Here is a 27,725-nt window from a genome sequence, read left to right on the forward strand (position 1 = left end):
TTTATTTATTAAATTTAAATTATTTATTTATTTATTTATTTTTTTTGAACAGAGGTTTTAAGGGGCCGATTCAGGGATGGGAAAGAAAAAGAGTTCCTCCTTTGGTCCCTGGACATGGTTTCTCTTGACTTTGTACATATTTGTGATATCAATTGGCTGTTGGTGGTAACCAGTAACCACAGCCCTGGTGTGTGGACAGCTCTTTGGCATGGGCTGGCAGAGCCACCATGTTCCTTGGCCAATCTCACCCTCCATCAGGAAAAGCCCCAGGGTGTCTGGACATCAGATGAGGTGCTGCCAGCATGCTCATGGCAGTTTAGATGGTTTCTTTGAGGGGAGAAGCTCCCAGCTGCTGGAGAGAAATTTCTTCCCTCTTTTCTTCCGGATCCTTCCTGGAAAGACCTCCTTTGACTCTGTTGAAATGAAAAGGCAATGGAAAAACAAGCCAGAAAGGCAGAAAGGAAGTGCTGAGAAGCAGGTGGTATGTGCACAGTATTCACGATGTGTGTCTCTACCATCCTAAAGCCCCCAAGAAAGGTAGAAGCCATGGTGGCCCTTCCTCTAGTGCTCATGGGGCACCTCAAGGAAAGACTGCAAGGTCAAAAGCTTTCCAATGAGGACCCGAGGTCAGACATGCACCCAAGGTCACCCAGCTGGTCATCGTGGCACCAGGCTCGCTGAACTTGCTGGTGCTGGGCCTGGTTCTCCTGTGGACCAGGGGCACCCACAGAGAGCCCAGGGGACTTGGCACTGTCAGGGCTCTTCTCCCTCTGCTCCAGGTAGAGAATCAGCCAGCCTGGAGCAGGGAGGAGAATCAGGGGTGGGGAGGTGACAAGGAAGTCATCTAGAATAGCCTTCCAAATAGTGTGAGGGCTGCCCGTGGAGCTCTCTGTCCTTGGACCAGGTGCAGTTTTGACTTTTTCATTTTTATCCCTCTATCTTTGAAATGATTTGTGTTCACTTTTATTTTATCCTTGTGCAGACCAAAAAATGGTTTATTCTGCATAATTGCATTAGTCTTCATTTTTTTTCTTTTTTAATCATACACCTCTTGCCAATTTCTTTGGTCTACTTTTAGCTGGCTCCAGTTTGAGAACTTTTTCAATGTTCCAAATGTTTTTATCAGAGTTTTTATCCTTACCTTGTAGCTCTTATTTCTAACCTTTTAGTTCAACGGTTTAAGGCATTTTTGCATGTGATTATTTCTTCACATAATCACAAAGAAACAGTTCGTTCCACTTGTCCTCCATTTCTCTCTTTTTTTGCACTTGAAGCCTTGTAGCCTTTCTGACTATGTCCTTTGAGTCCATTCAGCATTTTGGCTTTACCCGTTGTGTGCCTGCCTGTGGGGGCTGAGGGACAGGAAACTGTTTCTCCTCAGCTCCTGCCAATAGATTCCCCATCCCTTCCAAAGATGATTCCTAAAAACCCAGAGGCAGACATTCTCCAGATTCAACTGCTGCAATGGTTAGGCTTGCTCAATACTATTTTAAAAATTCATCACATGGGGGCACCTGAGTGGCTTGGCGGGTTAAGTGTGTGCCTTCAGCTCAGGTCAGGATCCTGCGGGTCCTGGGATCGAGCCCCTCCTTGGGCCCCCTGCTCAGTGAGGGGCCTGCTTCTCCCTCTCCCTCTGCTGTTCCCTCTACTTGTGCTCTCTCTCTCACCCTCTCAAATAAATAAAGTCTTTTAAATAAATAAATAAATAAATAAATAAATAAATAAATAAATAAATAAATACATAAATTTATTGTATGAGCAAAGATGACCAGACCAGAGGTGGCCTGTTTTGTGAACTGAAATCCATGGTCTCCTTTTTTTAATGTCTGAAATATAATACAATAAGCACTAAAAACATGCTGGGTTCAGCCATGCAGCTGGTGCTCCCTGTGGGTGAGAGGGTGGCAGGAGGTCCCAGCTGACCGATGGCCTGGGCTTTGGCCTTGGTGGAGTGCCAGCTCTCCTGCTGAAAGGCTGAAAATCCATCCCCCAGCCCTCACCTCTCTAAGTCCCTACTACCAGCGGGAGAACTCGATGGAAGGTCATTGATTGGAGCCTTGCAACTTTGTCTAGGCCCTGCTGCCTCTCGTCTGGGTCTTTCCACCATCTTGGCAGGCTCTAAGAAGCATTACCATCTTCCCAGACCCTTCCCTAGCTTCTAGGCCTCCGAGGAGCTGCCCTGTGTCTGGGAAACAATCTAATTGGATTCTTATAATTGCTTTCCTTGTGTGCTTCTCTCCCTTGGTTACCAAAGAAAGCCTGTTCAATATAGACAATTTGGAGATAATTTTTATGTTTAAAATTTTAAAAGTTTTATTTATTTTTCTTTTTAATTAAAAAAACTTTTTAAGTTTAATTTATTTAAATAATCCCTACCTAATGTGGAGCTTGAACTCAGGACCCTGAGATCGAGTTGCATGTTCTTCTCACTGGGCCAGCCAGGCACCCCCAGAGATAATTTTTAAAATGTAAAGTAGCCAGGAAAAAAATTAAATGTCACTCATACTTTGAGGCAACCACTGTCACCATTTTAATATATTTGTTTCTCTCTTTGGAGTCTCTATTTTTTTTTTTTTTAGTTTTTATTTATTTATTTATCTATCTATCTATCATCTATCTATCAATCTATCTATCATCTATCTATCAATCTATCTATCTGTCTGTCTATCTATTTATTTATTTAAGTAATCTCCACACCCAGCATGGGGCTTGAACTCATGGCCTCAAGATCAAGAGTTGCATGCTCCACTGACTGAGCCAGGCAAGTGTCCCTTAATCAATGTTTCTTCACATAATTAGGAAAATATTATAATTAATTTCAATATACTATTTAACAGTATATTGTAAACATTCCCCATGCCCTTAAAAAGTCTTCATCAAGTGCTCCTGGGTGGCTCAGTCTGTTACATGTCTGCCTTCAGCTCAGGGGTCCTGGGATGGAGTCCTGAATCGTGCTCCCTGCTCAGCAGGGTGTCTGTTTCTCCCTCTCTCTTTTTTTAAAGATTTTATTTATTTATTCATGAGAGACACAGAGAGAGAGAGAGAGAGAGAGAGAGGGAGAGAGAGAGAGAGAGAGAGAGGCAGAGACACAGGCAGAGGGAGAAGCAGGCTCCATGCAGGAAGCCCGATATGGGACTCGATCCCTGGTCTCTAGGATCACACCCTGGGCTGAAGGCGGCACTAAACTGCTGAACTACTTGGGCTGCCCTGTTTCTCTTTCTCCTGCCCCTCCCTGCCACTCATGCTTGCATGCTCTCTCTCTTTCCCTCTCAAATAAATAAATAAAATATTAAAAAGAAGAAAGTCTTCGTCAATGTAACTTCCTACAATTGCACAGCATATCATATTTTGTTCAAATTGTTGGAGATCTGGAGTTTACATTTTTTCCTGGCATATTAAACATGGTGATGAATATCCTTATAAATAAACTTTGTCCACATTTCAGCTTATTTCCTTAGGGCAGAGCCCTGGCAATGTCATTGCTACTTAGAAGAATATGAAAATTTTTCCATCTCATGATCAGTGAGAGAAACTTCAAGAAATGTTGCAGGAGTTTCCTTCTTCCTGTCATCATTGACTACTACTGTGTTTTAAATGTTTTCCTTATTGGCTATTTAAAAATTACCTCTTCCCTGTTTTAATTTGCATTTCTTTCATTATGATGTGAGTACCTTTCCCCTGTTTATTTTCTATCAGCACTTCCTCCTTTGTGTATGTTCTATTCTTACAGAAAAGAGATTCCTTTGCTATGTTACTTCAACAAACTGGGGCATAAGCTCAACTTGGTCATGGAGGTTGACCTGGCCCCAGACCAGGCACACAGACCATCCCGGAGATACAGTATTTGGTTTTGTGATTAATGAAGGATGGGAGTAATTTACAATGAAATAATTTATAAACAAATGGATTTTTGTCAGTCTGTGAAGTAAGTATGGAGGAAGTTCCCTTATATCTTTACATAACCCAGGAACCAGAGGTAAAAGGTACATTACAGCTAATCCCTCTTGGCTTGCAGCCATCTTGGAGATGGGTGACATGAACCTTGGAAAGAGCCATTTTCTTCTCATCTTAATCCTTGACACCCAAGACCTGGGACCAGCACTCATAATTATTTGTGGAGAGTAGAAATGGAGAAACATGAAATGGGTGAGGAGTTCTTCAGTTGTTTTTTTTTTTTTAAGATTTTATTTATTTATTCATGAGAGATACACACAGAGAGAGGCAGAGACACAGGTAGAGTGAGAAGCAGGCTCCATGCAAGGAGCCTGATGTGGGATTCAAACCTGGGACTCCAGGATCACACCCTGAGCTGAAGGCAGACGCTCAACCACTGAGCCACCCAGGCATCCTGAGTTCTTGAATTCTTATTGTCCAGATATTGAAAACTACTTGACTGACTCATGAGAGAGGCCATTTCTTGCCTCTCGTTCCCCAACATCACTGTTTCCTACCAAACCAGAATAAGTTGAGTTGTTTCTGACTCCTATTTGGTTGGAAGGGAATTGTCAAGAAGAACCTCAGACAAGTTACTGAAGAAGCCCATGGGCCAGAACGCCTGGGAATCATGCAGGAGCATATTAAAGGTATCTGATTATAAGCCCCTCAGGGGTTCTAAAAATCTTAACTCAAGAGGTTCTATGGCTGTTGGAACAGGTAAGCATTGTTGAAGAGTACTTATTTTTCATCGGGGTGATATTGCCTCCAGGGGGTAAAAACTAGTTCTTGGGGGAGGGGGGACAAAAAAATCTGAGATATTACAATGGTTTGTGGCTTTCAAAGAGCTATGGTATATGAACAGATAGATAGTATATCTGTGGTATTAAATTGTTTTGGGGAGGGTGGGGTATGGTTAGGGGGAGGGTGATAATGTAAAATGGTTGAAAAAGTGTTCCAGAGCAACTGCTCTAAATTCCTAGACCCAAGGCCCCTTTTAGGCTGAGATTTACTAATGCAAAGGAAACGGAAAGGGATTTTTAAAAATCAGGCCACATCGATCCTTCTTCCAAGTCCTGCAGTGGTTTCTCTATTGAGTAAGAGCCTAAATTCTCAGAGTGGTCTCTAGGGCTGCCCCCGCCCCTCCCCAGGCTCATCACCACTGAGCCACCCAGGCGTCCCTCAATTATTCTCTCTTAATTACATATTTATTTTTGTGTATTTGTTCTCGATGCACCTTACTCTATAACTTCCAAGAGGGCAAAGGTCACATCTGTCTTATTCACTCTACATACCACACTTAGCATTGTGTCTGACCTATAGGAGGAATTGATTGAATAATGATTTAATATGTAGATTAGATTTCAAAAAGGCGGGGATCCCTGGGTGGCTCAGCGGTTTAGCACCTGCCTTTGGCCCAGGGCGCGATCCTGGAGTCCCAGGATCGAGTCCCGAGTCGGGCTCCTGGCATGGAGCCTGCTTCTCCCTCTGCCTGTGTTTCTGCCTCTCTCTCTCTCATGAATAAATAAATCTTAAAAAAAATAAAATGTTATTTAAAAAAAAGATTTCAAAAAGGCTAAATTAAACACCAGGTAAAATCCTTGGCCTCCAGAACTCTGGGAAAAACTCCCCGATCAGTGTCCGCTATTTTTATCAACTCACTCATGGCAGGGCTGCATCTGGACTTGCTCCTACTGGTGCCTACCCAAGAGCAGATTTTGTTGCCTAAGATGTTTACTAAAAAAGCGTCATGTCTGTGTCCTCCTTAATAAGTCACATTTAGGAGTGCCTGGGTGGCTCATTTGGTTAAGCATCTGAGTTCAGCTCAGGTCATGATCTCAGAGTCCTGGGATCAAGCCTGGTCAAGCTCCCCACACACCCCAACTGGGCCTCTCTCTCTGCCCCTCCTGCCATCCATGCTCTCTCTCTCTCTCTCTCAAATAAACAAATAAAATCTTTAAAAAGATAAGTCACAGGTTTAAATTTCTTAGCAAAAGTTTATATGAGATGCAAATAGGCTTTGAGTATGGCTAGTCCACCTCTTGGCATCATTATACTTGCTACAATCTCAAGGATGAATCTAGAGGGGTGTGAGGTTAGAGGAGTGAGGGGGTCAAGGTCTTATCTGTTTATGAGACAACTTGTGTCATCAAAAATATATGGAAGACTTTTCTTCCTTTCTCTTCTTGAACAATTTGATCTTAAAGCCATTATGTGGTGCAGAGCAAGGTAGGTGTCCACATGGAAGGTTGACCCAGTGTGGGGTTTTGGAGCCCAGGTAGGGTGTGGAAGGGTCCATGAAGGAGAGGGAAGGGTTATATGCTGGGGGACTGATCAAATAAGCAAATATTTAAGGTTAAGGGAAAGCAGATTTCTCATTGTCAGAGAAGGGAGTTAAATATGTAAAGGGAGAAAACTGAGATAGACCTGGTGGTAAGTGGTGTTGGATTAAAGTTGGAAGTAATGGTGTGACTCATGGTTTTCAGTATGATTTACAGATATAGAAAAAAAAGATGTATGGGTCCATGTGTCTATATGTATATTCATATATTCCCTGCTTCTATCCACTGAGAGGGCTTGAGAGCAGAAAAACTCCATAATAATGAGCCCCTCACATCTGGATCTTGGCTTTTTTAAGATTCATTTATTTTTTTTTTTTTTTTTTTTTTTTTTTAAATTTTTTTTTTAATTTTTATTTATTTTATGATAGTCACAGAGAGAGAGAGAGAGAGAGGCAGAGACACAGGCAGAGGGAGAAGCAGGCTCCATGCACCGGGAGCCCGACGTGGGACTCGATCCCGGGTCTCCAGGATCGCGCCCTGGGCCAAAGGCAGGCGCCAAACCACTGCGCCACCCAGGGATCCCAAGATTCATTTATTTGAGAGAGAGAGAGAGAGAGAGAGAGAGAGAGAGAGAGAGAGAGAGAAAAGGAGGGGGAGTGGCAGAGGGACAGAGAATCTCAAGCAGAGTCTCCACAAGCCCAGGCGGGGCACCAATCTCACCACCCTGAGATCATTACCTGAGCCGAAATCAAGAGGCAGACCCAACCAACTGAGCCCCTCAGGCCCCCCACGGATCTTGGCTTATAAATACCATTCTATACTAAAATGAACCAGGATGCTCAGAGAAATGGTTGCCAAGGCAGCTATGGGGAAATGAGCTTAGAATATCTGGTTGTGCCAGAAAACAAGGACATGCTTAAAGAATTTGAAAAGAACACAGAAATCAAAAGGTTCATGCTGGCCAAATTTAGGAAAACTGAGCATCAAAATAGGGTATAATAAAGAATAAGGATTTACAAATCCATAATGATACAAATATGTACGTAATAAATTGAAAGATTGATAAGGAATAGAATGTTTACATAGTTTCAAAGTACTTCAGCACAAAATGCTTGTTAATTACAGAGGGGAAAAGAGTAACTTTACAGTGCAAAAGCCTGGCAGGTACCTCCTTAATTAAGAGATCAAGAGGGGGACGCCTGGGTGGCTCAGCAGTTGAGCGTCTGCCTTTGGCTCAGGGTGTGATCCCTGGGCCCAGGATCAAGTTCCACATTGGGTTCCTTGCAGGGAGCCTGCTTCTCCCTCTGCCTGTGTCTCCCTGCCTCTCCTCTCTCTGTCTCTTATGAATAAATAAATAAAATCTTAAAAAAAAAAGAAGGGATCAAGAGGAACATCACCAATCAGAGGACAGATCAAAATCGTGTGCCACCTGCTGGGATATAATGAGCATGACTCAGCATCACTTCTGTGACAGCACTGCCAGAGATGCAGAAGCTACAACCTATAACATTGGCAAAACCCAAAGCAGGGAAAATCTACAGAATTAACTGGTCTGTAATCTTCAAAACAGTCAAGGTCATTGTTAACTCACAGCTACTCTGTGCCAGCTCTGTGTTCATCTTCAAAGACACCTGGAACCAAGACACTGACCATTAACCACACACAGCAAGGATGAAATGTACTAGCCAGTAATTTATAAGGTGCTGTTAAAGGGGACTCTCCCTCTGGAGCCAACCTGTCCCAGCTTATCTAACATTGCTTATTGAAAAATCATGGGTTTATGATCTGCAATTGGTTTACCTGGTTATACAACCTGATATTAGCTGTGACCAACGGGATACCAAAAACCCCTCAGCAGACTCGTGCCTTGGCTTCCCTGAGCTTGAGATAACTCACTTTCATGCCCACAGCCTGTGAGAGACGAAACCGAGGGCAGAGAGGACCCTGGGCGGTGCACCTGTTTGCCTGCCTTTTCTTCCTCCTACTGTATTGTATCCTTCAGCTCCTGAAAGCCTTGTGAGCTTCGTGGAGTCCTGCTTGTCCTTCCTATTATAAAACCCTGTATAAGTGTTGGAGTCGAGAGAGCCAGAGAACACCCGAGGACCTAGTTCAGCCTGAGAGAAATGCAACAACCAAATGCCACTTGTGATTCTGAACCAGATCCTCTTGCTTTATAGAACATTGGTGGTGGGGCAAGGGGGCCGGGATAGGGAAGACTGGCAGAACTTGAATGAGCCCTGAGAATTAAATAGAAATCATATACCAATATTAGCTTTCTAACTGTGATGGTTCTATTGGGGTTATGTAGGAGAACATCTTTGTTTGAAAGAATTACACAGCACGGTATTTGGAAAAGATCTCTCAACAACTCTCTCTCCCAGAGTTCAGATGAAAAGTGTAACTTTGAGAGTGTTCCAGATCATACTCAACACACACACATATATAATTTAAAAAATAAACGATAGGGGCACCAGGGTGGCTAAGTGGTTGAGCATCTGCCTTTGGCTCAGGTCATGATCCCGGGGTCCTGGGATCGAGTCCCACATCGGGCTCCCCGCAGGGAGCCTGCTTCTCCCTCTGCTTATGTCTCTGCCTCTCTCTGTGTATCTCTCGTGAATAAATAAATAAAATCTTTTTAAAAAAATAAAAAATAAATGATAAAAACAATATGAGATCTGGGACTACTCCACAACATTTGTGAAGCTTCAGAGAGCTTCCCGCATTTTAGATATCAGTTAGTTTTCCAATGTGTACAAGCTCCTCCACAGACTCTGGGACGAATGGACTTCTGTCGGGACCAGCTAGCTCAGACTCAATCGGCAAATTGTTGTGAGAAATAATGGCTTGTCCTCAACTATTTTTAAAAATAAAATTATTTTTAGAGGCACCTGGGTGGCTCAGTTGGTTAAACGTCTGACTCGATTTCAGCTCAGGTTGTGATCCCAGCGTTGTCGGATCAAGCCCCATGTCTGGCTCCCTGCTTGCCATGGAGTCTGCTTGAGATTCTCTCTCTCTGCCCCTCCCCTGATCTCTCTCTATTTCTGTCTCAATAAATAAATAAAATATAATAAAATTATTTTTAGTAAATGGTCTCCATTATGTAATTGTTTCACATCTGTAACAACATATAGTAGTATACTGGGATTTTTTCTATAGCCAGGGTAAGCAAAATGTGACTTTAAAAATGCCCAGGCCAAAACCATTACAGTAATGTCAGGGGAAGCCACACCTCTAGTTGTTTTCTTATGTATTTGGGTCCCTCAGGCAACATCTCAGAGCACCTGCAAACAGGCTCTGGATTGGATTATTGACAAATGCTTACCCAATATCTGGGATGTTTAGACCTACACCTTTGGCATGAGTGGGAATTAAAAAGGCAGAGAGCAAAGGGAGGAATGTTCCAGACAGAGTGGCCTTGGTGGTGGCAGGGGTCAGATCCTGGGAGCCTTGTAAGATTTGAGATTTTATCTTCAACTTTGTAAAAGGGTGCCAGGGAAGGGTTGCAAGGAGAAGCGATGTAATTCTTTACATGGCAAGCCTTTCACACTAGTTGCTATATAAAAAATAAAGTGGAAGGAACAGGGGAACATCTGAGGCTTTTACAGCTGTCCAGACCAGAAGGCGGATGGTCACAGGGGTGAGGGAGATGGACAGATTCTTAATATATGTTGAAGGCAAAATTGACAGGACTCGCCAAAGAATGTGTCCTTGATCTATGTGAGTCCAGCCTTCGTCCATGGCTCAGATTAGATGTAGGATGTTTATGGCGGATTATTTTAAGGATTTCAAACACAGGTCTCTGGGCACAGATGGCTCCAGCTGTGGGGTCAAGCTAGACAGAGAAAGCTATAAACTTGGGCCCCGTTCCCTTCCCAGGCCCCATTCTTCAAAACCAAGGGCCTTCACCAACCCCGTTATTGCAGAGAAATGCAGAACGTCTGCCCTGATACTTTTAGAAACCTCATCAAGGATGTCAGCTTACGGGATCCCTGGGTGGCGCAGGGGTTTGGCGCCTGCCTTTGGCCCAGGGCGCGATCCTGGAGACCCGGGATCGAGTCCCACGTCGGGCTCCCAGTGCATGGAGCCTGCTTCTCCCTCTGCCTGTGTCTCTGCCTCTCTCTCTTTCTCTCTCTGTGACTATCATAAATAAATAAATATTTAAAAAAAATTTAAAAAAAAAAAAAAAAAAAGGATGTCAGCTTACTCAGTGACCTCCCTAAGGGGATCCACGAGAGAAATTTCTTTTAATGCTAATTGCTGAGAAAAGCTTCACTTTCCCCAAGAACTATCATCCCTTTACCTCTCTCATAAGACAACAAAAGTCATTAACAGGGTCTCCCTTTCTGTTGCCAGGAAGCTCTGAGCCAGATTTGAAGGTCACCATGGCAGCCCCACCGGCCAGTCTTTGCTTTGGAATATGGTACCTCTCGTCACCACAAACCGTCATCCCCACTCCTCTGCCAGGCTTTACTTCAACTCATGTTCCCATTGTGCCTGGTCTACAGTTTATTCTTTGTTCTATTTCACTATCCTTGTTGGATCTGTCTGTTGAAAGTGAAGCCTCTTAGACAAAGGTGGGCAGGGGAGGCTGGTCTTCCCTGCATGGCTCCCGCTCACCACCCATGACATCATAACAGCAGTCAGAGGACCCTCATGGCCTCAAGTTATTTCATGGGAACCTGCAGCCTGTTTGGCCATCCTTACCCCACCATGCCCAGAGGTTCCTCACCTCCTCTCCATGGCCTCAATGGTCTCCACCAGAGGTGCATTGCGAGTCTCGGCCAGGAAGCAGACGGCCAGTCCGGCCAAGATCGAAGTAGCCCCGAAGCCGATGGGCGGCAGGATGGTGCTGAACTCCCCGAGCGTGGTGACCAGGGGTGCAACCAGACCCCCAAAGCGGGCATTGACTGAGGCAAAGCCCATCCCCATCTGCCTAAAAAGTATGGACTGGTCAGTGGCTGTGGCCCAGACTGCCTAGAGGGCTGGGAGTGCCAGGCCTTGGGTGTCAGGGGGGTAGAGAGAAAGGAGAGGACATCTAGCTTCAGCAAACCCAGCAGGTGTCAACCCGGAGCTTCAGGGCCTCCCAGGTTGGGGCAGGTGCACCCACCTGATCTCTGTGGGGTATAGCTCTCCAGTGAACAGGTACACACAGATGAAGGAGCTGGCCAGGCAGCCTTTGCCTAGTGCAGCCTGGGCTGTGCGCAGGGTCTGCATATCTGCAGAGGGGTAGGCAGAGCCAGGGTTAGGGAGTGCTCAGAGCCCCAAAGGGGATCAGGGAGGCAGAGGGGTAGTGGTGGGTATGGGGTGGAGGCAGAGGCTGCTCAGGAGTGGTGGGGTATGGGGTCGAGGCAGAGGCTGAGGTTTGGAGCCCAAAAAAGGAGGAGGGAAATACAGCAATGGGAGGAGGGGGTTGGGATTTCCACTACCTCACTTTCCCACCTAGGCCGCAGAGTGCCCCGCACTGCCCTACTCTGATTTATGCCTCCTTTTACCCCCTCCCAAGGCAGGACAAACTTTGGAGTCAGGCCTGGGTTCAAATTCCAGCTCTGACTCAGCTGGGTGACCTCGGTTACTGTCACTTGACCTCCCTGAGCCTCCTTCCCTGTCCTCAACTGTAAAATGAGGGAAATACCAACACCTGCTTTACAGGGTTGTCATAAGATTGCTGTGATGTCATGAATGCAAAGGGCTCAGTGCTCATTAAATATTTGCTGTTACTATCATTACCTTGTCCTGCTAGTGGTTATAAACAGTAAAACCCCAATGCACATGCCCAACATTGAAGCAATGGTCAAGGAAATTATGGTACATTCCCTGGCTGCACACTGGAACAAGGAGGGGAGATTTATAAAACATCCACACTTGGGCCCTACCCCCTCTCTATTAAAGTCTCTGAGCCATAGGCTCAAGTTTGAGTATTTCTTGAAAGATCACTAGGAGATTCCAATGTGCAGCGAGAGTTGTAAAACACCAATCTAGATGAATTATTATATACTGATACAAAGCTAAGGTAATAAAATATTGATATTAACATGGAAAAGTATATTGGGGTGCCTGGGTGGCACAGTTGGTTAAGCATCCAACTCTTGGTCTCAGCTCAGGTCTTGATCTCAGGGTCATGAGTTCAAGTCCCATGTTAGACTCCATGCTGGGCATGGAGCCTACTTTAAAAATAATAATAAATAACTGTGCCTGGGTGGCTCAGTTGGTTAAGCATCTAACTTCAGCTCAGGTCAAGATCTCAGAATCCTGGGGTTGAGCCCTATGTCTGGCTTCCCACTCAGTGAGGAGTCTTTCTCCCTTTCCTTCTGCCCCTCCACCCACTCGTGCACTCATACTCTCTCTCTCTCTCAAGTGAATGAATAAAATCTTAAAAAAAATAATAATGATAGATAAATAAATAACATGAGGAAGCATACTTATGTTATAATATAGTGAAATAGGGATACATTATACATACATAAATAAGATATACACATAATCATATATATATATAATATATCAAATACAAAATCTACAAGAAGGAAAAAAAGATTGGAAGAAAATATGTCAAAGTACCAATAGTAATAATCCATCCACTCTACAAGAAAGCAATGAAGCACCAAGAAATCAGACAAGTTGCCTAAGGCCATGGGCCTTGGCTTCACACAAGCTCTAGGACTCCGATACTCAGCTCTGGCTTCTTGCTGGAATCACTGGACTGTTCTTTAGATACTTAGGATTGGGTCCCATTCCCTGACACTGGTGGCATTGGCCTTGAGCCTTTGGGCATTGGGAGTTTTCAAAGGTCATCAATCTGACAAGAGGTAAATGCTTTAAGGGCAAAGACTCGCCTTTGCCAATTCTCCACCATGGCCCTGAATGCTCATTAAAAACCCTGCTAATTGACACTCACTTCCTTTTCAGATCCAGAAGAATATCCCTCAGCCTGGTTCCCTTGCTGTATTCATTGCCCACCAGACCCCAGACCCCAGAGACTCCCAAGTGGTCATGGCAGAAGTAGATGGCTCACCTTCTGGCACAAACATGTTCACGATCACCATGAGCCCGGCCAGGATGAGGAAGGAGGCCACAGTGGCCCGGCGGCCCACGTAAATCATGGTGGTGGTGGCCACTAGCATGGCCGGGATGTCTATGACCCCAAACAGGACCTGTACCAGGTATACGCTGAGTCCAAACTTCTGCAGGTCCATGGCCAGCCCATAGTAAGCCATGGAGTTGGAGAACCTGGAAGAGGCAGCAGAATGGTCCTGCTCTAGCCCATGGTTCACCGTTCTGCACCCAGGGGTGCAGGGTGAATGACACAGGACTCCAATTTCAGGGAGCTAAAGTCCCCTGAATTTAACCTGTTACCTTTTCTCCCCACCAAATCCAAGTCTATGACTTGGGTCTTAGAGCCCAGGCTCCTCCCTCCATGTTCCAGCTTAACCACCTGCTCCCTGGTGTCCGAGTCTGTGGGTTCCAGAATGTGAGTGTTTTTCCCTGTCTGCACTGCTCCAGCCTCCACCCCCAGCCTTCAGTGGCTGAGCTGAGCGTCACATCTAAGAGCTGGAAGGAGAAAACGAGAGCCTTCCAACAAGGCGAAGAAGACTTCTTAGGACCCTCATGCGTCTCCCAGTGTTCACTGAGAAATCTGCCCCTGAAGGTGGCTGCTTCTGCCAAGGGAGGTTTATTTATTTTTTTAATATTTTATTTATTTATTCATGAGAGACACACAGAGAGAGTCAGAGACACAGGCAGAGGGAGAAACAGGCTCCAAGCAGGGAGCCGGACATGGGACTCGATCCCAGGTCTCCAGGATCAGGCTCTGGGCCGAAGGCGGCGCTAAACCCCTGAGCCACCTGGGCTGGCCCCCAAGGGAGGTTTACAGTCAATCTGGCGACAAAGACCTGGAGTTGCCACAGCAGGAGTGGGGGGGGGCGGTGGGAGGGCGGTCTCCAGAGATATTTATTTATTTATTTATTTATTTATTTATTTATTTATTTATTTATTTATTTTTAAATATTTTATTTATTCATAATAGAGAGGGGGGGGGGGGCGCAGAGACACAGGCAAAGGGAGAAGCAGGCTCTATGCAGGACTCGATCCTGGGACTCCAGGATCATGCCTTGGGCCAAAGGCAGGCGCTAAACCACTGAGCCACCCAGACATCCCCTGAGAAATTTATTTATTTATTTATTTTATTTTATTTTTAAAGATTTATTTTTATTTATTTATTTATGATAGACAGAGAGAGAGAGAGAGAGGGAGGCAGAGACACAGACAGAGGGAGAAACAGGCTCCATGCCAGGAGCCTGACGTGGGACTCGATCCCTGGACTCCAGGATCGCACCCTGGGCCGAAGGCCAGCGTGAAACCGCTGAGCCACCCGGGGATCCCCCCTGAGAAATTTAAAATGTCCCTAAGGCAATGTCTCAAAGAGATGTTTGAATATCCATATTCACAGCTGCATCGTTCACAATAGTGGAAAGGACTCCAAGTGTCCACCGACTCCTGAATGGATGAACAACAAGTGGTGCAGGTGGGTAATTACTCAGCCTTCAAAAGGAAGACATACTGACAGGTGCTCCCATGGTGCAGAGCCCTGAGGACAGTGCACTAGCTGAAATAAGCCAGTCACGGGTGCCTGGGTAGCTCAGTGAGTTGGGCATCTGCCTTCAGCTTAGGTCATAATCTCAGAGTCCTGGGATTGAGCCCCGCATCGGGCTCCTTGCTTAGCGGAGACCCTTCTTCTCCCTTTCCCTCTGCCACTCTCCCTGTTTGTGCACTCTCTCTATCAAATAAATAAATCTTAAGAAAAAAAAAAAAAAGAAAGAAGCCAGTCACAAAGAGAAAAATACTGCATGATGCTACTTATACGAGGTCCCTAAAGTAGTTAGAATTATAGGGACAGAAAGGAGAACAGTAGTTGCCACAAGGGCTGGGTGGAGGGAGAATGAGTTGTGGTTTAGTGGGTTAAAAACAGAGTTCCAGGGGATCCCTGGATTTAAAGATTTATCTTTAAAAAAAAAAATCTTTAAAAAAAAAAAACAGAGTTCCAGTTTTGCAAAGTAAAAAAGAGTCCTGGAGGATGGTTTGCACAGCAATGGAACACACTTAGCATGGCAAAACTTTATGCTATGTGTATTTTACCCCACTTAATAATAAAAGCATGGGATTGGCCCCCGTGAGTCCCGGTGGGTCGACCTGGTTCTGTTTCCCTGAAAGTATATTGGGGGTGTGTGTGTGGAAAAACAGAATTTGGCAGTGGGCTTTCTCCAAGCATCTGCCCCCTTAGCACCTACTGAGAAACGCCTACCATCCCTCCCACCTACCCTCAGCTTTGCGAGTCAAGGGAGATGGAGAGAAAGACAAGATGCATCATCATTCTTGTTGGCCCTAGGCAGATCTGAGGGGGCCCAAGGGAAATTCAGGTCTGATTTTGGCTCCTCCCAGGTGGAGAAGAGAGGCAAGGCTCCCCACATAGTATTTTGAACCCCCTGGAAGACAAAGTCACCCAGACAAAACATCCTGTAGCCCTTCACACTGCAGGGAAGGCAGTGTGATGTCAGCTTTATTTGGTTGGGACTTAGTTAGAGTAGATAATCTGACCTTGGAAAGACAGTCCTGCTTCCTCAGTCTCCATATCCTGCCTGGACATCACAGTCATTGCGTGGACTGCCTCTCCATGTTCTCCATTGACCATTCCCTTCTCAAAGCTTCGTCTTGGCTCAGCTTCCCTGACCTGCGCCTCATGCTTTCTCTCTTTCCCCCTCTATCTGGTATTTCTCTGTGTTCTTCCCCCTTCTGTCTTCTCCCCACTGTAGATGCTCTTGCCTTTCTTCCTTCACAGCGTGGAAATATTGTGTTGTGTCCAGGCATAAGGCCAGGAATGAGATGGCCAAAGTCCTGCCTTCTCTGGGCTTCCAGTCTGGTGTGGAGACAAGCATTCGAGGAAGGAAACGCTATTCCCCTCCCCATCATGGAAAAGACTTTGTTGTATCCTTGAAACACAACAAAACCATCTTTCATGTTTCCCTGCCCTGATGTCTCTTGAATGAACGGTGGGACTCCCTGCCTACTAAATTCTACAAGAACCTCCAGCCTTCTTTCTGGTGCAGTTTTGGCAGGAGGTGGAGGAACCCAAACCCCAAGGCAGTGAGGCAAGGCTCAGATGAGGACAGAGACTCCCACAGAAAAGCCCTGGACTTTCAATTTCTATCCCCCTCCTCCCCAACCCCTGCCCAGAGGTCCACTGCAAAGCCACCCCACTGCTCCTCAGCACTTCAGAAAGACTTCTGGCATTTCATGGAGGGGTCCTGGTCTGAGCCTGTCTAGCAGCTTATTATTTCTCTCTACCTCAAACCAAAAAAGCTTGCTTTTTACCATGTGCCCTATTTTCATCTAGAGAATGACTTTCCAAGGATCAGGTCCCTGTTCTGTTATGTGAAACCAATATAGTCTCCAATAACCCAAAATGATATTTTTCTTCTCGTGGCTCATGCAACCACCACATCCTGCACCATCAAAGATGATGACTCTAGAAAGATCCTGACTGGGTCACATGGGGCTGTGACATGAACAGGAAGACGAGGCTCCCAGGACAAAGACAAAATTCTTACTTGCCTCCTAGTAATTTTATCATTTAGGAGATTGTGAGGGTTTTAGGAGTTCTGTGTCAGAAACTGGGGGCAGAAAGCCATATATATATATACATACATTCTGTTATCTCATATCACGTAAGGGAACATCCTCAGGCTCCTGGGATTAAGACAGGGATCAATAGCATTCATTGATACTGTGTGTACACACACACACACACACACACACATATTTATTCTGGGTATAATTTAGGTTGGATATTTTTTTTTTTTACATTTGGAATAAATTTATATTCACAGAAAGTTTGAAAAATTAGATTAGGGGCTCCTGGGTAGCTCAGTTGGTTAAGTGCCTGCCTTTGGCTCAGGTCATGATCTCGGGGTCCTGGAATCAAGTTCTGTATCAGGCTCCCTGTTCAGTGGGGAGTCTGCTTCTTCTACTTCTCTCCACCTCCCCGTCTCCCCCGCGCTTGTGCTTGCTTTCTCTCTCTCTCTCTCTCTCTGTCAAATAAATAAATAAATAAATAAAATCCTTAAAAAAAGAAAAAGATAAGTTAGATTAGACATCTTGGAGGGAGGTCATTATTCTGCCTTCCACAAGGAGTGTATTCATACAATGGAAGGCAACACAATAAGAAGAACTAAATTATATGCTGCAACCTGGATACACCTAACAAACATGATATTGGACAAGTGAAACTAGTTGCAAAAGAGTGTACACTGTGTGATTACATTTAAACAAAGTTCAAAAATAGGTTAAAATAATCTGTGGCATTAGAAAAACACTGTGGGGGTGGCTGGGTGGCTCAGTAGGTTAAGTGTCTGCCTTCCACTTAAGTCATGATCTCAGGTTCCTGGGACTGAGCCCCGTGTCGGGCTCCTTGCTGAATACGGCTTCTCTCTCTCCCTCTGCCCTTCCCCCTGCCCCACTCATGCTCTCTCTCTCTCTCTCTCTTAAATAAAAAAGTAAAAATAAAATCTTAAAATAAAAAAAAAAAAGAATAAGGATTGTAAGAACCCCTGAGCTGAGAACTCAACCATATTATGCCTAGAATTCTGACCTACTTCATGAGCTGGATTCATGTAGCACTGTAAAGATATTTACAGATATGATTAAGTTATCAGAAGCAAGTAGCAGATATGTATGTATGGTATTAGCCCATTTTTATAATATATGTGCATGTCTTGTGTGTACAAAGGTCTAGAAGGATACAGATGTGTATGGTGGGGCTTGCTGCTGTGGATGGGAGGGAGAGCAGAGAGGGGGGAGAAGCATCACATTCCTCTCATACAGTGATAACAGGTGCACATCTGCTTATCAAATGTCAGTACTGAGTTTACTAAGTGTTGGCTTCACATACATTATTGCTTCTAATCTTCACAACCACCTTTTGTGGTAGGCACTATTATAATATCAATGGTACAGATGGGGAAACTGAGATACAGAGAGATTAAGGAACTTGCCCAAGATCACACAGAGTTAAAAAATAAATAAATAAATAAAAAATCACACAGAGTTGTGGCAGAGCTGAGATTCTAATCCAAGCAGTCAGGTTCCAGAGTCCTGCCTTTTGTTTTTTATCTTGTTTTTTATTTGTATATTTTAATTTATTTTTAAATATTTTATTTATTTATTTGACAGAGAGAGAAAGAGAACACAAGCAGGGGGAGTGGCAGGCAGAGGGAAAGGGAGAAGCAGAGTCCCATAGAATAGAGAGCCCAACTCAGGACTCGATCCCAGGACTCTCAGATCATGACCTGAGCTGATGGCAGACGCTTAACCTTGTCTTGTTTTTTAAATTGAGATACAGTTGAGTCCTGCCTCATAATCAATACAGTATACTGACTTTATGTTTCTGGATTGTTTGAAAAAAAAAAAACAATTTTTTTCAATGAGTATGCAGTGCTTTTGTAGTTTAGGAAAAAAGCCAGAGGAGAAAAAGAAATCCAAGTTAATGGAAGGCATTTACAACAGAAGTTTGTGAAAGTCAAACAGTTCCTCACACTTCCTCTTCCTTTCAAAGGTCCCCACCTGCCAGCAGAAACCCCATCTGGGTGACCGAGTCACTAGCTGCCCAAATTACTTTCTTTTAACAGAAATGGGCCTTAGCTTATTCTTTCCAGAAGGATCCAAGAGGGGACTTTCAACCCTGGAATTTTTAATTCATGATATTTCTTCCCAGTGGGAAGAGGACAGTGAAGAGAGGGTCTTGTGGGCCCACAGAGTGCTGGCAGTAGAGTATCACTTCCCTGACTTGGATTCTGAGGAGCATTCTGGGTGCCGAGGGCCAGAATTGCCCCATGGGCAATAGTGTCAGGGCAGAAGCCCTCTAAAGGTCCAGAGTGGTGGACAATCCCACATTTCTAGTGTCTAGGGGACACAGCCCCAACCTAAATCATAGCTTAGACTCTACCCAAGCACTTACCCTGGCCATGTCAGGGGGTTACATGTCTAAATGTTTAGCCCTCAAAAAGACCTTCGGGGTAGGTATATAAGCAGGAAATTGGGGCACCAGGAGGCTGACTGACTTGCTCAAGGTCACTTAGGTAGTCTGGTTTACCACAGCCCAGCTAGTAACCACTAATCAAGAGTGCTGGAGCTCCTCCAGAGAACAGATCATTCATGGCCTGTGTTCACTACTTCACAAATATCAACCCTTATTATTTACATGTCCAGGATATCATATCCTGGGAAGTGAAATTGAAATGATCCCCAGCCTTTTTAAAATCAGATCCTTATCTTAGGATCTGCCAGCTTCCAGTCTGTGCTAATGTGAGTGGATTGTGTTTGTGGTTTTATCCTTTTTACACTTCATGTTTATCGATGTAGCTGCTGGGACTTCCTTCCTGGTCACCTGGCAAATTCCACAACCATTTTTGTAAAATCCACTTAAATGCCATCTTCTGCATGGAGCTCTCAGCAGCTTCAACCAGGAGAGCTGCTATAAGGACACTTGTCATACCTCATAGACATTATTGTTTCCCTGTGTGCCCCCTGGACCAACGAGTATTCTTCTAGAGGAGGACACTTCCCAGAATCTCTTGGAGAGCCCCCAAGGGCCTTTCAGGGTGAGACAAGGTGCATTTTGGAAAAGCTGCATGGGTGATTTCCAATGGGTGCCCCACCCCCCACCAAGGTGAGATCCACTGTCCAGATGTAGGGTCCCTAGGTCAGCACAGATGTCTCATCTATGACCACATCTCAGTGCCTATGACCACATCTCAGGACCCTAGAGAAGGGTAGGGACAAGTTTGAATTCACAAGGTTCACCTGCTCATTGCATTAAGACTATTCGAAAAAAAAAAAAAAAAAGACTATTCGAGAACAGTTTGGAAGTAGGGATAAAAGGCGAGTGAGTCTCTGCCTCAGGTCAAAGACTTGGGCTTGAGCACATCACCTACCAGACCACCATGAGACAGAAGGTGACCTTTCGGATGGCCGGGGTTCGGAAGAGGTCCAAGATGGAGTTGGAGGTGCGGACACTTGCAATCTCACTCTGGATGTAGGAACTCACCACCTGGGCAAGGAAAGTTTGATCAGCAGATGGGAAGGATCTGGGACCCTATTTTCCTGTCAGGAGTCCCTTCGTCTGTGGAGAGGAAGGTCAAGGTTGAGGTCCCCGGCAAGATAGCTGGTTCTAGTCTCTTCTCCATCCCGGGACTGATGGCTCTCAACAAGTCATTTCCAGAGCTTTGGGATGAAGAAGAGGCTCCAGTGTGAGTCCCAAGGCTCCTGAGCTGCCTGCTGATCAGGCTGTGGTTCTAGAGAGACCCTTATGCCTCACTCCGGGTGGAGACTCTGAGATTGGCTTGGGCAGTGGTTAAGGGCAGGGGTTCTGACTGGTTCTGCTACTTCCCACTGTGTGTTCTTAGGAAAATGACCCAAAACATTCAAACTTCAGTTTCCTCATCCGCAAAAGTAGCAAGTTAAATCAGATTATGTACCTAAAGCCCCAGCAGAGTGCCTAGCAGGGGGCTGGAGAATCATACCTCTTTATAATAAATGGTAACTATCTTATAAATGGTAATTGTCTTATGACAGTATTTATAATAAATGGTACTTTTATTATTGATTCTTTGATCATTTCATGTTATGACTTCTATTTTAATATTTTCATTTCATTTTATTTTACTACTTATTTAAATTTCAGCTAGGTGTCAATGTGAATGGGGTTATTTCCCCATTGCATAGATGGATAGACTGATAACCAAAGTGGTTATTTACCTCAGATCACATTACCATTCAATGGCTAAACATTTTTTTTTTTTTAAGATTTTATTTAGGGAACCCTGGGTGGCGCAGCAGTTTAGCGCCTGCCTTTGGCCCAGGGCGCGATCCTGGAGACCCGGGATCGAATCCCACGTCGGGCTCCCGGTGCATGGAGCCTGCTTCTCCCTCTGCCTGTGTCTCTGCCTCTCTCTCTCTCTATGTGTGACTATAATAAATAAAAATTTTTTAAAAATTTAAAGATTTTGTTTATTTATTTATTCATAGAGACACAGAGAGAGAATGAGAGGCAGAGACACAGGCAGAGGGAGAAGCAGGCTCCATGCAGAGAGCCTGACGTGGGACTCGATCCAGGGTCTCCAGGATCACACCCTGGGCTGCAGGCGGCGCTAGACCGCTGGGCCACCGGGGCTGCCCAAAGGCTAAACATTTTTGCTTCACTGGAACTCTTCCCTCTCTGTTTACTCCCCCCCTTCACCTGGACGCTGGGTGAGTCCTGGGAAGCTACTAAGTCCTGGTGCATCTCAGGGCCACCAGCCAGATTCAAAACAGTCTCTCTCCTTTCTTCCACCCATGCTGCCTACCTCTTTGGTCAGCCTTTCTCCTTCCTCCGCTCTCCCATTCATAACAGCCACCTTCCGCAGGTTCTCCACAGCTAGCTGGGACTTGCCATGAAGCAGGAGCCATCGGGATGACTCTGGCAGCCACCTGGGACCAAAAGAAGGATGAAAGACGGCAATGTTGAGTAGATCTCCCTCTGTTCTCCAAAGCCGAGTACACCTTCATTCCCCTTCTTTCAGAACCTGAAAAAAGCAAACTGTCCTGCTGCCCACAGAGTCAGGAAGACTGGAGGACATGCAGGACATCCCTTTTGCAGAGAACATCAGACAGGGACACACTGAAGGGCACTTAGAAACTTACAGAGCCACTTTTGAATCTGGTTCTGACCTGGTGTGTGGCTTGAATAAGTCATGGGCCCTGCTTGGGCCATGCCTCAGTTCCCTTCCTGTTGTGAGTTGCAAAGGAACTGATGAGGCAAAACCACTGGAATGTTCTGGAGCCCTACACTCATGTAAGGGATTTTATCAGAGCTTCCCAAGAGTCATGGGCAGTCCCTGTGAGCCTGTGGTCCCCACAAGCATCAACCCTCTTTCAGTCCCCACCATGTCCAGCAGGTCCCAGTCACTGCATAGCCCAAACTTGTCACAGGAGGGGCTCAGTCACCAAGCACACCCTCCCTCACCCCTCTAACCGGGACGTACCAAGAATAGAGGAAGAAGATGAGGAAAGGAATGGAGACGGCAAGCTGCAGCCACCGCCAGGGGCGGATCAGGTATGCCACTCCGGCCAGGATTAGCTGACCTAGGGTAAAGGAGTACCCCAGCAAGACCCCCGCCACGGTCCGGCCCTGGGTGGGCATCCACTCCACGACTGTAGAGAAAATCAGGAACAGGATCAGTGGGGCTCATGGCCCACACAGTTGTCTAATTCACCTGTGCCCTTCAGAGCGACTCTGGCTACTTGAAAGTTTTCCAGATATCTGCTGAGACACAGGTGCACCAAAGAACTAAATATAACCAATAAAAACCACAAGAATGTTAGAAAAAATTCATGGCGATTTTTTTTTCAATCTTAGAGTCAGTTAAGTCTTTTCTAAAAATGCCACAAAACCCAGAAGCAATAAAAGGGAAGATCAACAAACTTGACTTTATGAAAATAAGAGTGTCTGCATATGAAAACAAACACCTTGACTGGCTTAAAAAAAAAAAAAAAGCAAATACCATAAGTCAAGTCATAATGTTAGCAAAAATAAGCAAACAAACAAAAAATTTGCAACTCAAATTTAAAGGTAAATTATGAGTTACTCTAATACTGGAAGGGTTCTTACACTTTGATAGGAAAACAACAAAAAGGCAAAAAAGAAAAGAAAAGAAAAGAAAAGAAAACCCACAAAAAAACAGGTAAATAGTTGGTAGGAAAAGAAATATAATGGCTCTTAATAACATGATTTTTTTTTTTTTTTTTGTAAACAGCAAAACTTGGAAATAACCTAAATGTCCACGCATGGAGGACTGGTTAATAAATCATGCACATTCTCACAAGGCAACTGTAACAAATTAATGAGGACACTCCTTTTCCACAAGCCGCCAGCTCCTGCCATGTGTCTGGTCCATCAGCAAAGCCTGTTGCTTCTACCAACAGAAGCCACAGAGCCCTTCCTGCCTCTTCCTGCTACCCCCAGGCCCAAGCCAGTCTGCCGCTTGCTGGTGACTGGAGGGTCCACAGGGATCCTGGCAGGTACTAAGTCAGATCAGGTCAGACCTCTCCTCAGCTTGGGCTTCTCCAGGGGCTCCTGTCTCACTCAGAGTCAAAGGCATAGTCTGTACATGGCCACAGGGTCTAAGGATCTGACCCCCAACTCCCTGACCTCCTGTCACCACTTCCCTCCCTGCTCTGCTCCAGCCACAAGAACCCCCTCCTCTTGAGCCCCCTAGAAATACAGGTCCCTTGGGGCCTTTACCTGGAATCTTCTTCCCCCAGATAGCTGTGGGGCATACTTTCTCCCTCCTGCAAGCTCTGCTCGGACCACTCTCAGTGAGGACTTTCCCTGGCCACTCCACACCCCCCACTCACTGCTTGCTTATTCTCTTTCTGGGCTTTAGCTTCATCTGTAGCATTTATCTCCTTCCAACATACTAACAGTGCTCCATGCCAGAGACACCTGCAGCTACCTGAAACCAGCCTCAGTGGGGACGGACCCTGTCACTTTGGGAGTGGGGGACATTCCCACCTGGCTTCCAGGGGGCCAGGTCTCCACCACGGTGCTAAGGAGTCACCACCTTTGCAGCCCAGGTGAGCCCTGCCTTTTTTTGGAACCACATACTCTTGGGGCTGCCAGCAACCTTGGGGACCACTGTGTCTCAGGTCCCTGCTATGTCCCCACCCTGAGCCTGGCATACAGTAGATACTTACTAAGTATGGTATACAGTAGGTGCGCACAAAGTGGTTAGTGTTGACTATTGCACATAGGAAATAACCCAACCCTCTCAGAGTACAGATGGGCAAATCTCAACCCAGGGCCGTGACTGAGAGCCCAGGTCACCCGAGAACCCCCGGTGGGGTCCTGAGCTGAAGTTACTGAGTAAGAATCCCATCACAATGCAACAGGAATGATGCCTGCTGATAGGGTGCCATCCCTCCTTCCGTGAGCCACCCTCCCAACCAAGGCCCCTGCTTGGCTGGACTCACCCAGTGAAAGGGAGTTGAGAATGATGCCAGAGAAGGTCATGCCCATCAGGAACCGGGAGATGCAGTAGGCGCTGAAGGAGCCAAAGTAGGCCGTGGCGACCCCTGAAACTGCCAGCTGCAGGTACGACCAGACCAGAGGGCCCTTGCGGCCCAGCCTGAGCCAGGTGCCAGGCACAGGTTAGCTTCCGGAGGTGGCAGCAAGGTCCCTTGTGGGGGCCATTGGGGGAGGGCAGGGGGAAGCTGCCCCCCAGGCCACCCCCTCCTAGCAGAACAGGTGTGTCCGCTGGGCCCCAGGCATCGACAGCAGAGGTTGGTCAGGGAGGGAGAACCACCGTGAACAGGTGTGGAACAGAACTAGACATAAAGAGGTACTTTTTCTCTCTGTCCCCTCACTCTAGGAGTATGTCTGGTCTCCCAACCCAGCTCCTAATCTTTCGGGCTAGGGCAAAGGCAGGGATTCTGCAAAGGTCCAGAGGCAGGTAGGGCAGGTGGTGAGAGGGTCCCGAGTGAACTTCTGGTTGGACAAAGGCCACCCACCAGGACTTAGGGGCCAGTGGGAACAGGACCCCAGGGTCAAGTCTTCATTTGAACTGATGGTGTTGGGGAGGTCAGGGGGGTCGGGGGCTTGTCACACCACAAAGGGGTTGAAGGTCAGGGTTCAGGGCAGCAGGGTTATCCCAGTCTGGCCTTGCCACTGCCCCATTCAGAAGTGAGGGTCTGGTGTGGCTGGAGGGCAGCAGGCCATGAAGGCAGTGGACAGCATTTCTTCCCCACATGCCCCATGATACACTCACGTGTTCACTCATTCATTCTTTGACACAGACCTGCATCGTTCACCTCTAAGTAACAGTCCTGCTCTGGGGGCTGGTGACAAACACATGTGACACTATGGGTAAGATACAGCTCCTACTTGGGAAGACCAGGCTGTGTTGTGACACAGCGTGACCAGGGTCATGACAGAGCTGCCCACGAGGTGCCTGAGGCATGCTGCACAGGAGCCAGTCTGCCCTCCAGGTTTGGGGCAGGCCCCCCGGAGCTGTCGAGGATGGAGGAAGGGAGGAGGCAGAAGAGAGGACAGAGGAGGTGTGGAGACGACCTCATCAGAGCCATGTGCTATGTTGTGTTCCCTGGTGTCTCTCTAGCAGGGCTGCCGCCTGTCATGAGGAACCATCATGCTTCGTTCTGGTCATCCATGCAGTAGAATTCAGTAGGGAGGTAGGGAGGACCAGAAAGCTTTCTAAAGGAACGTGCAGAGGCCTTAACATGACGTAAAAGCCAGGCACAGAAGCACATGTGGGGTATGCCGACATTTGTATAATAAAGGTGGGACAGAACATATGTATTGTTGGCTTGGATCATGTGAAACCACAAAATCGCAAAAACATCTCTGGTAGATGCACAGAAACCAGGATGCCCTCTAGAAATTACTGGATGGTGGGGCAGGAGCAGGAAAGGGGCGCTTCCCTGCAGACTCTTATACTTTCTGGAATTTTGAACCACGGGAACGTAGTATCTATATACAAATACACTTCAATAAGGTAAAATTAATGGAGAGGCTCAGGTGGCTGGGCCCTCCTCCCTGAAGGCTCACCTGTCCGCAAGGCTGCCAAACACGGCGGCGCCCACCAGCACCCCTGCCATGTAGATAGACTGAGCCAGGTCTCGGAGGGGGCGGGCCTCACATACCAGATCCCACTGCAGGGGAGAGAGGGGCACTCCAGCCTCGGCCTCAGGTGGCAGCCCCCCACCCACCCTGGCCCCCACTGACCTCCATCACGATGGTGGATGGGAAAACGCTGCGGTCGTAGACCCAGCCATCCTTGCAACCCTCTGTGGCCGGCTCATGGGCAGAGGTGTTGGGGCTCAGGAGGGCCCACTGAGGCTCTGTGAAGCGCCGGCATGGCTCAGGGGCCCCGAGCTGGTCCAGGGGCACGATGGCCCTCAGCCAGGCCCCCGAGGTGTTGGTGGCAGCCGCAGTGTGGTTTGTGGGGCCTCGGCAGTGGTGGTGGGGCACGGCAGCTGTGAAGTTCTGCAGGAAGTTGTGACAGGCCAGCAGGCTGCAAGGCAGCAGCAGCAGGGCTGTGTAGATGAGCTGGAAGCGACCCACACCACCCAGATTGTCCAGCAGGTCTGTGAAGGCCATGGCTGGGGGCCTGGCCCAGGGCCCAGCCTGCTGGGGCCTTATGTAAAGGACGGGCCCTGGGAGGTGGAGGAAGAGAGCCAGGTCAGGACCACAGATGCCCCATGTCCAGCAGGTCGGAGGGGTCCAGTTACACCTCACAGGAGGCCTCGGATGTCCCCATGTCTGCAGGGCTCCCCCTCCCTCCAGGACCTTTCTCATTTTTTTCAATCTGACTCCCTGGTTAGAAAACTAAGGGTCCCCGAGGGCCACCTCATAGCCGCTGCCCAGAGCTGGAGGCCCAGCCACTCCAGCAGGACTAATTGTGGCTCTGTCATCACCCTCCCCTTTATTCTGGGGGCCATTTGGGAGGCATCTTCAAGAGCCAGATCTAGCTTCAGCTCACGGGACCCAGTCCCCATCCCCCAAGCCCTGAAAAGTCAGAGGCCGCACAGGAGAAACTGGGGTCGGGTGGGGGGTGGAATCCTCTAAAAATGCTCAAGCAGGACAGTTAAGGGGAACCCCTGGTCTCCCTGCCTCTGTCCCAGGCACTCAGCCTCAGCGTGGGGGTCAGTGAGAGGGTCGGGCCACCCGATCAGTATTCTGACCCTTCCATCAAATAAAACCCCACACAGGGAGCTAAGAGGGTGGGGCCCAGTACTCCCGCCCTCCCAGGCCCCGACCTGGTCCTCTCACAACCCAGCCCAGACTCCCAGGAAGTGATGGGCATTCACCTTACTGACAGGACGCCCAGGCTCGGGACCCAGTCTAGGACTCCCAAGGGCAACATGCAGGCTCAGGACAGGGGATCCAGGCCCGGCGCCAGCCTGTGGTGAGCAGTGTCCAGGAAGTCTGCCACTTGGGGCTCCACCTGGGGCTCCCAGCCACTGAGGCAGCCCCCACCCCTAACCTAGGCGCTGTCAGCCTCTGCCCTGCAGATGCTGCCCTAGTGTGTGGCTTAGTCCCGTCACCCCCACTTCCCACTGTCCTACCTCCTCCTCTATCTTCACCTCAACTTACTCTTATCTGTGGTAAGAAAAGTCAGGACCCCAGAGGGGGCTGGAGCTGCTTACATAAGCTGCAGGTGTCCAGGTGAAAGAGGTTCTGTGTTCTGGGAGCTTCCTGGGGGGTCAGGTTTGTGCTCAGGAGGTGTTCGGATTTCAGCTGGAGTGTACAGGGAGGGCAGGGGGCGGGCCCCTGGGGCTGTGAGGAGGGTGTATAGGACCTGCAGGGTTGCATGGGACCTCAGCAGTATGGCCTTGCCCCTGCACCTGGGGCCCCAGCTTCCCTAGGTACCCCAGCAGGGATGGAAGCCCTCAGGGCATCAGGGAAAG

At 47.2% G+C, this 27,725-nt stretch overlaps 1 protein-coding gene across 3 annotated transcripts; it reads right to left on the reverse strand.

Annotated features, from left to right (window-relative positions):
- On the reverse strand, window positions 1-27,685 carry LOC612044 (solute carrier family 22 member 20). Of its 3 annotated transcripts, none has more exons than XM_038563977.1 (10): window positions 26,041-27,685; window positions 25,864-25,967; window positions 24,273-24,427; window positions 22,286-22,454; window positions 21,608-21,731; window positions 20,198-20,313; window positions 13,228-13,442; window positions 11,323-11,431; window positions 10,945-11,148; window positions 2-413 (listed from the first exon to the last, which is right to left on the reverse strand). In XM_038563977.1, the coding sequence occupies exons 1-10, from the start codon at window positions 26,611-26,613 to the stop codon at window positions 317-319; spliced, it is 1,866 nt and encodes a 621-aa protein (XP_038419905.1). In that variant the 5' UTR covers window positions 26,614-27,685; the 3' UTR covers window positions 2-316. The 3 variants fall into 3 exon arrangements, with proteins under 3 accessions (XP_038419906.1, XP_038419905.1, XP_038419904.1); XM_038563976.1 differs by having other exon boundaries at window positions 3-413; window positions 10,945-11,144; XM_038563978.1 differs by lacking the exons at window positions 10,945-11,148; window positions 11,323-11,431 and having other exon boundaries at window positions 1-413.
- Window positions 27,686-27,725: the final 40 nt, after the last annotated feature.

Source organism: Canis lupus, chromosome 18 (assembly GCF_011100685.1).
Source record: "Canis lupus familiaris isolate Mischka breed German Shepherd chromosome 18, alternate assembly UU_Cfam_GSD_1.0, whole genome shotgun sequence".
NCBI classification, from domain to species: domain Eukaryota; kingdom Metazoa; phylum Chordata; class Mammalia; order Carnivora; family Canidae; genus Canis; species Canis lupus.

Coding starts and splice junctions, on each gene's coding strand:
- LOC612044 (XM_038563976.1), bottom strand. CDS start 26,613: ATGAGAAAGGTCCTGGAGGGAGGGGGAGCCCTGCAGACATGGGGACAT. Junction 11,145..11,322: donor CTATACCCCACAGAGATCAG/GTGGGTGCACCT, acceptor CTTTTTAGGCAG/ATGGGGATGGGCTTTGCCTC. Junction 414..10,944: donor ATTGAGGCCATGGAGAGGAG/GTGAGGAACCTC, acceptor TCATTTCAACAG/AGTCAAAGGAGGTCTTTCCA.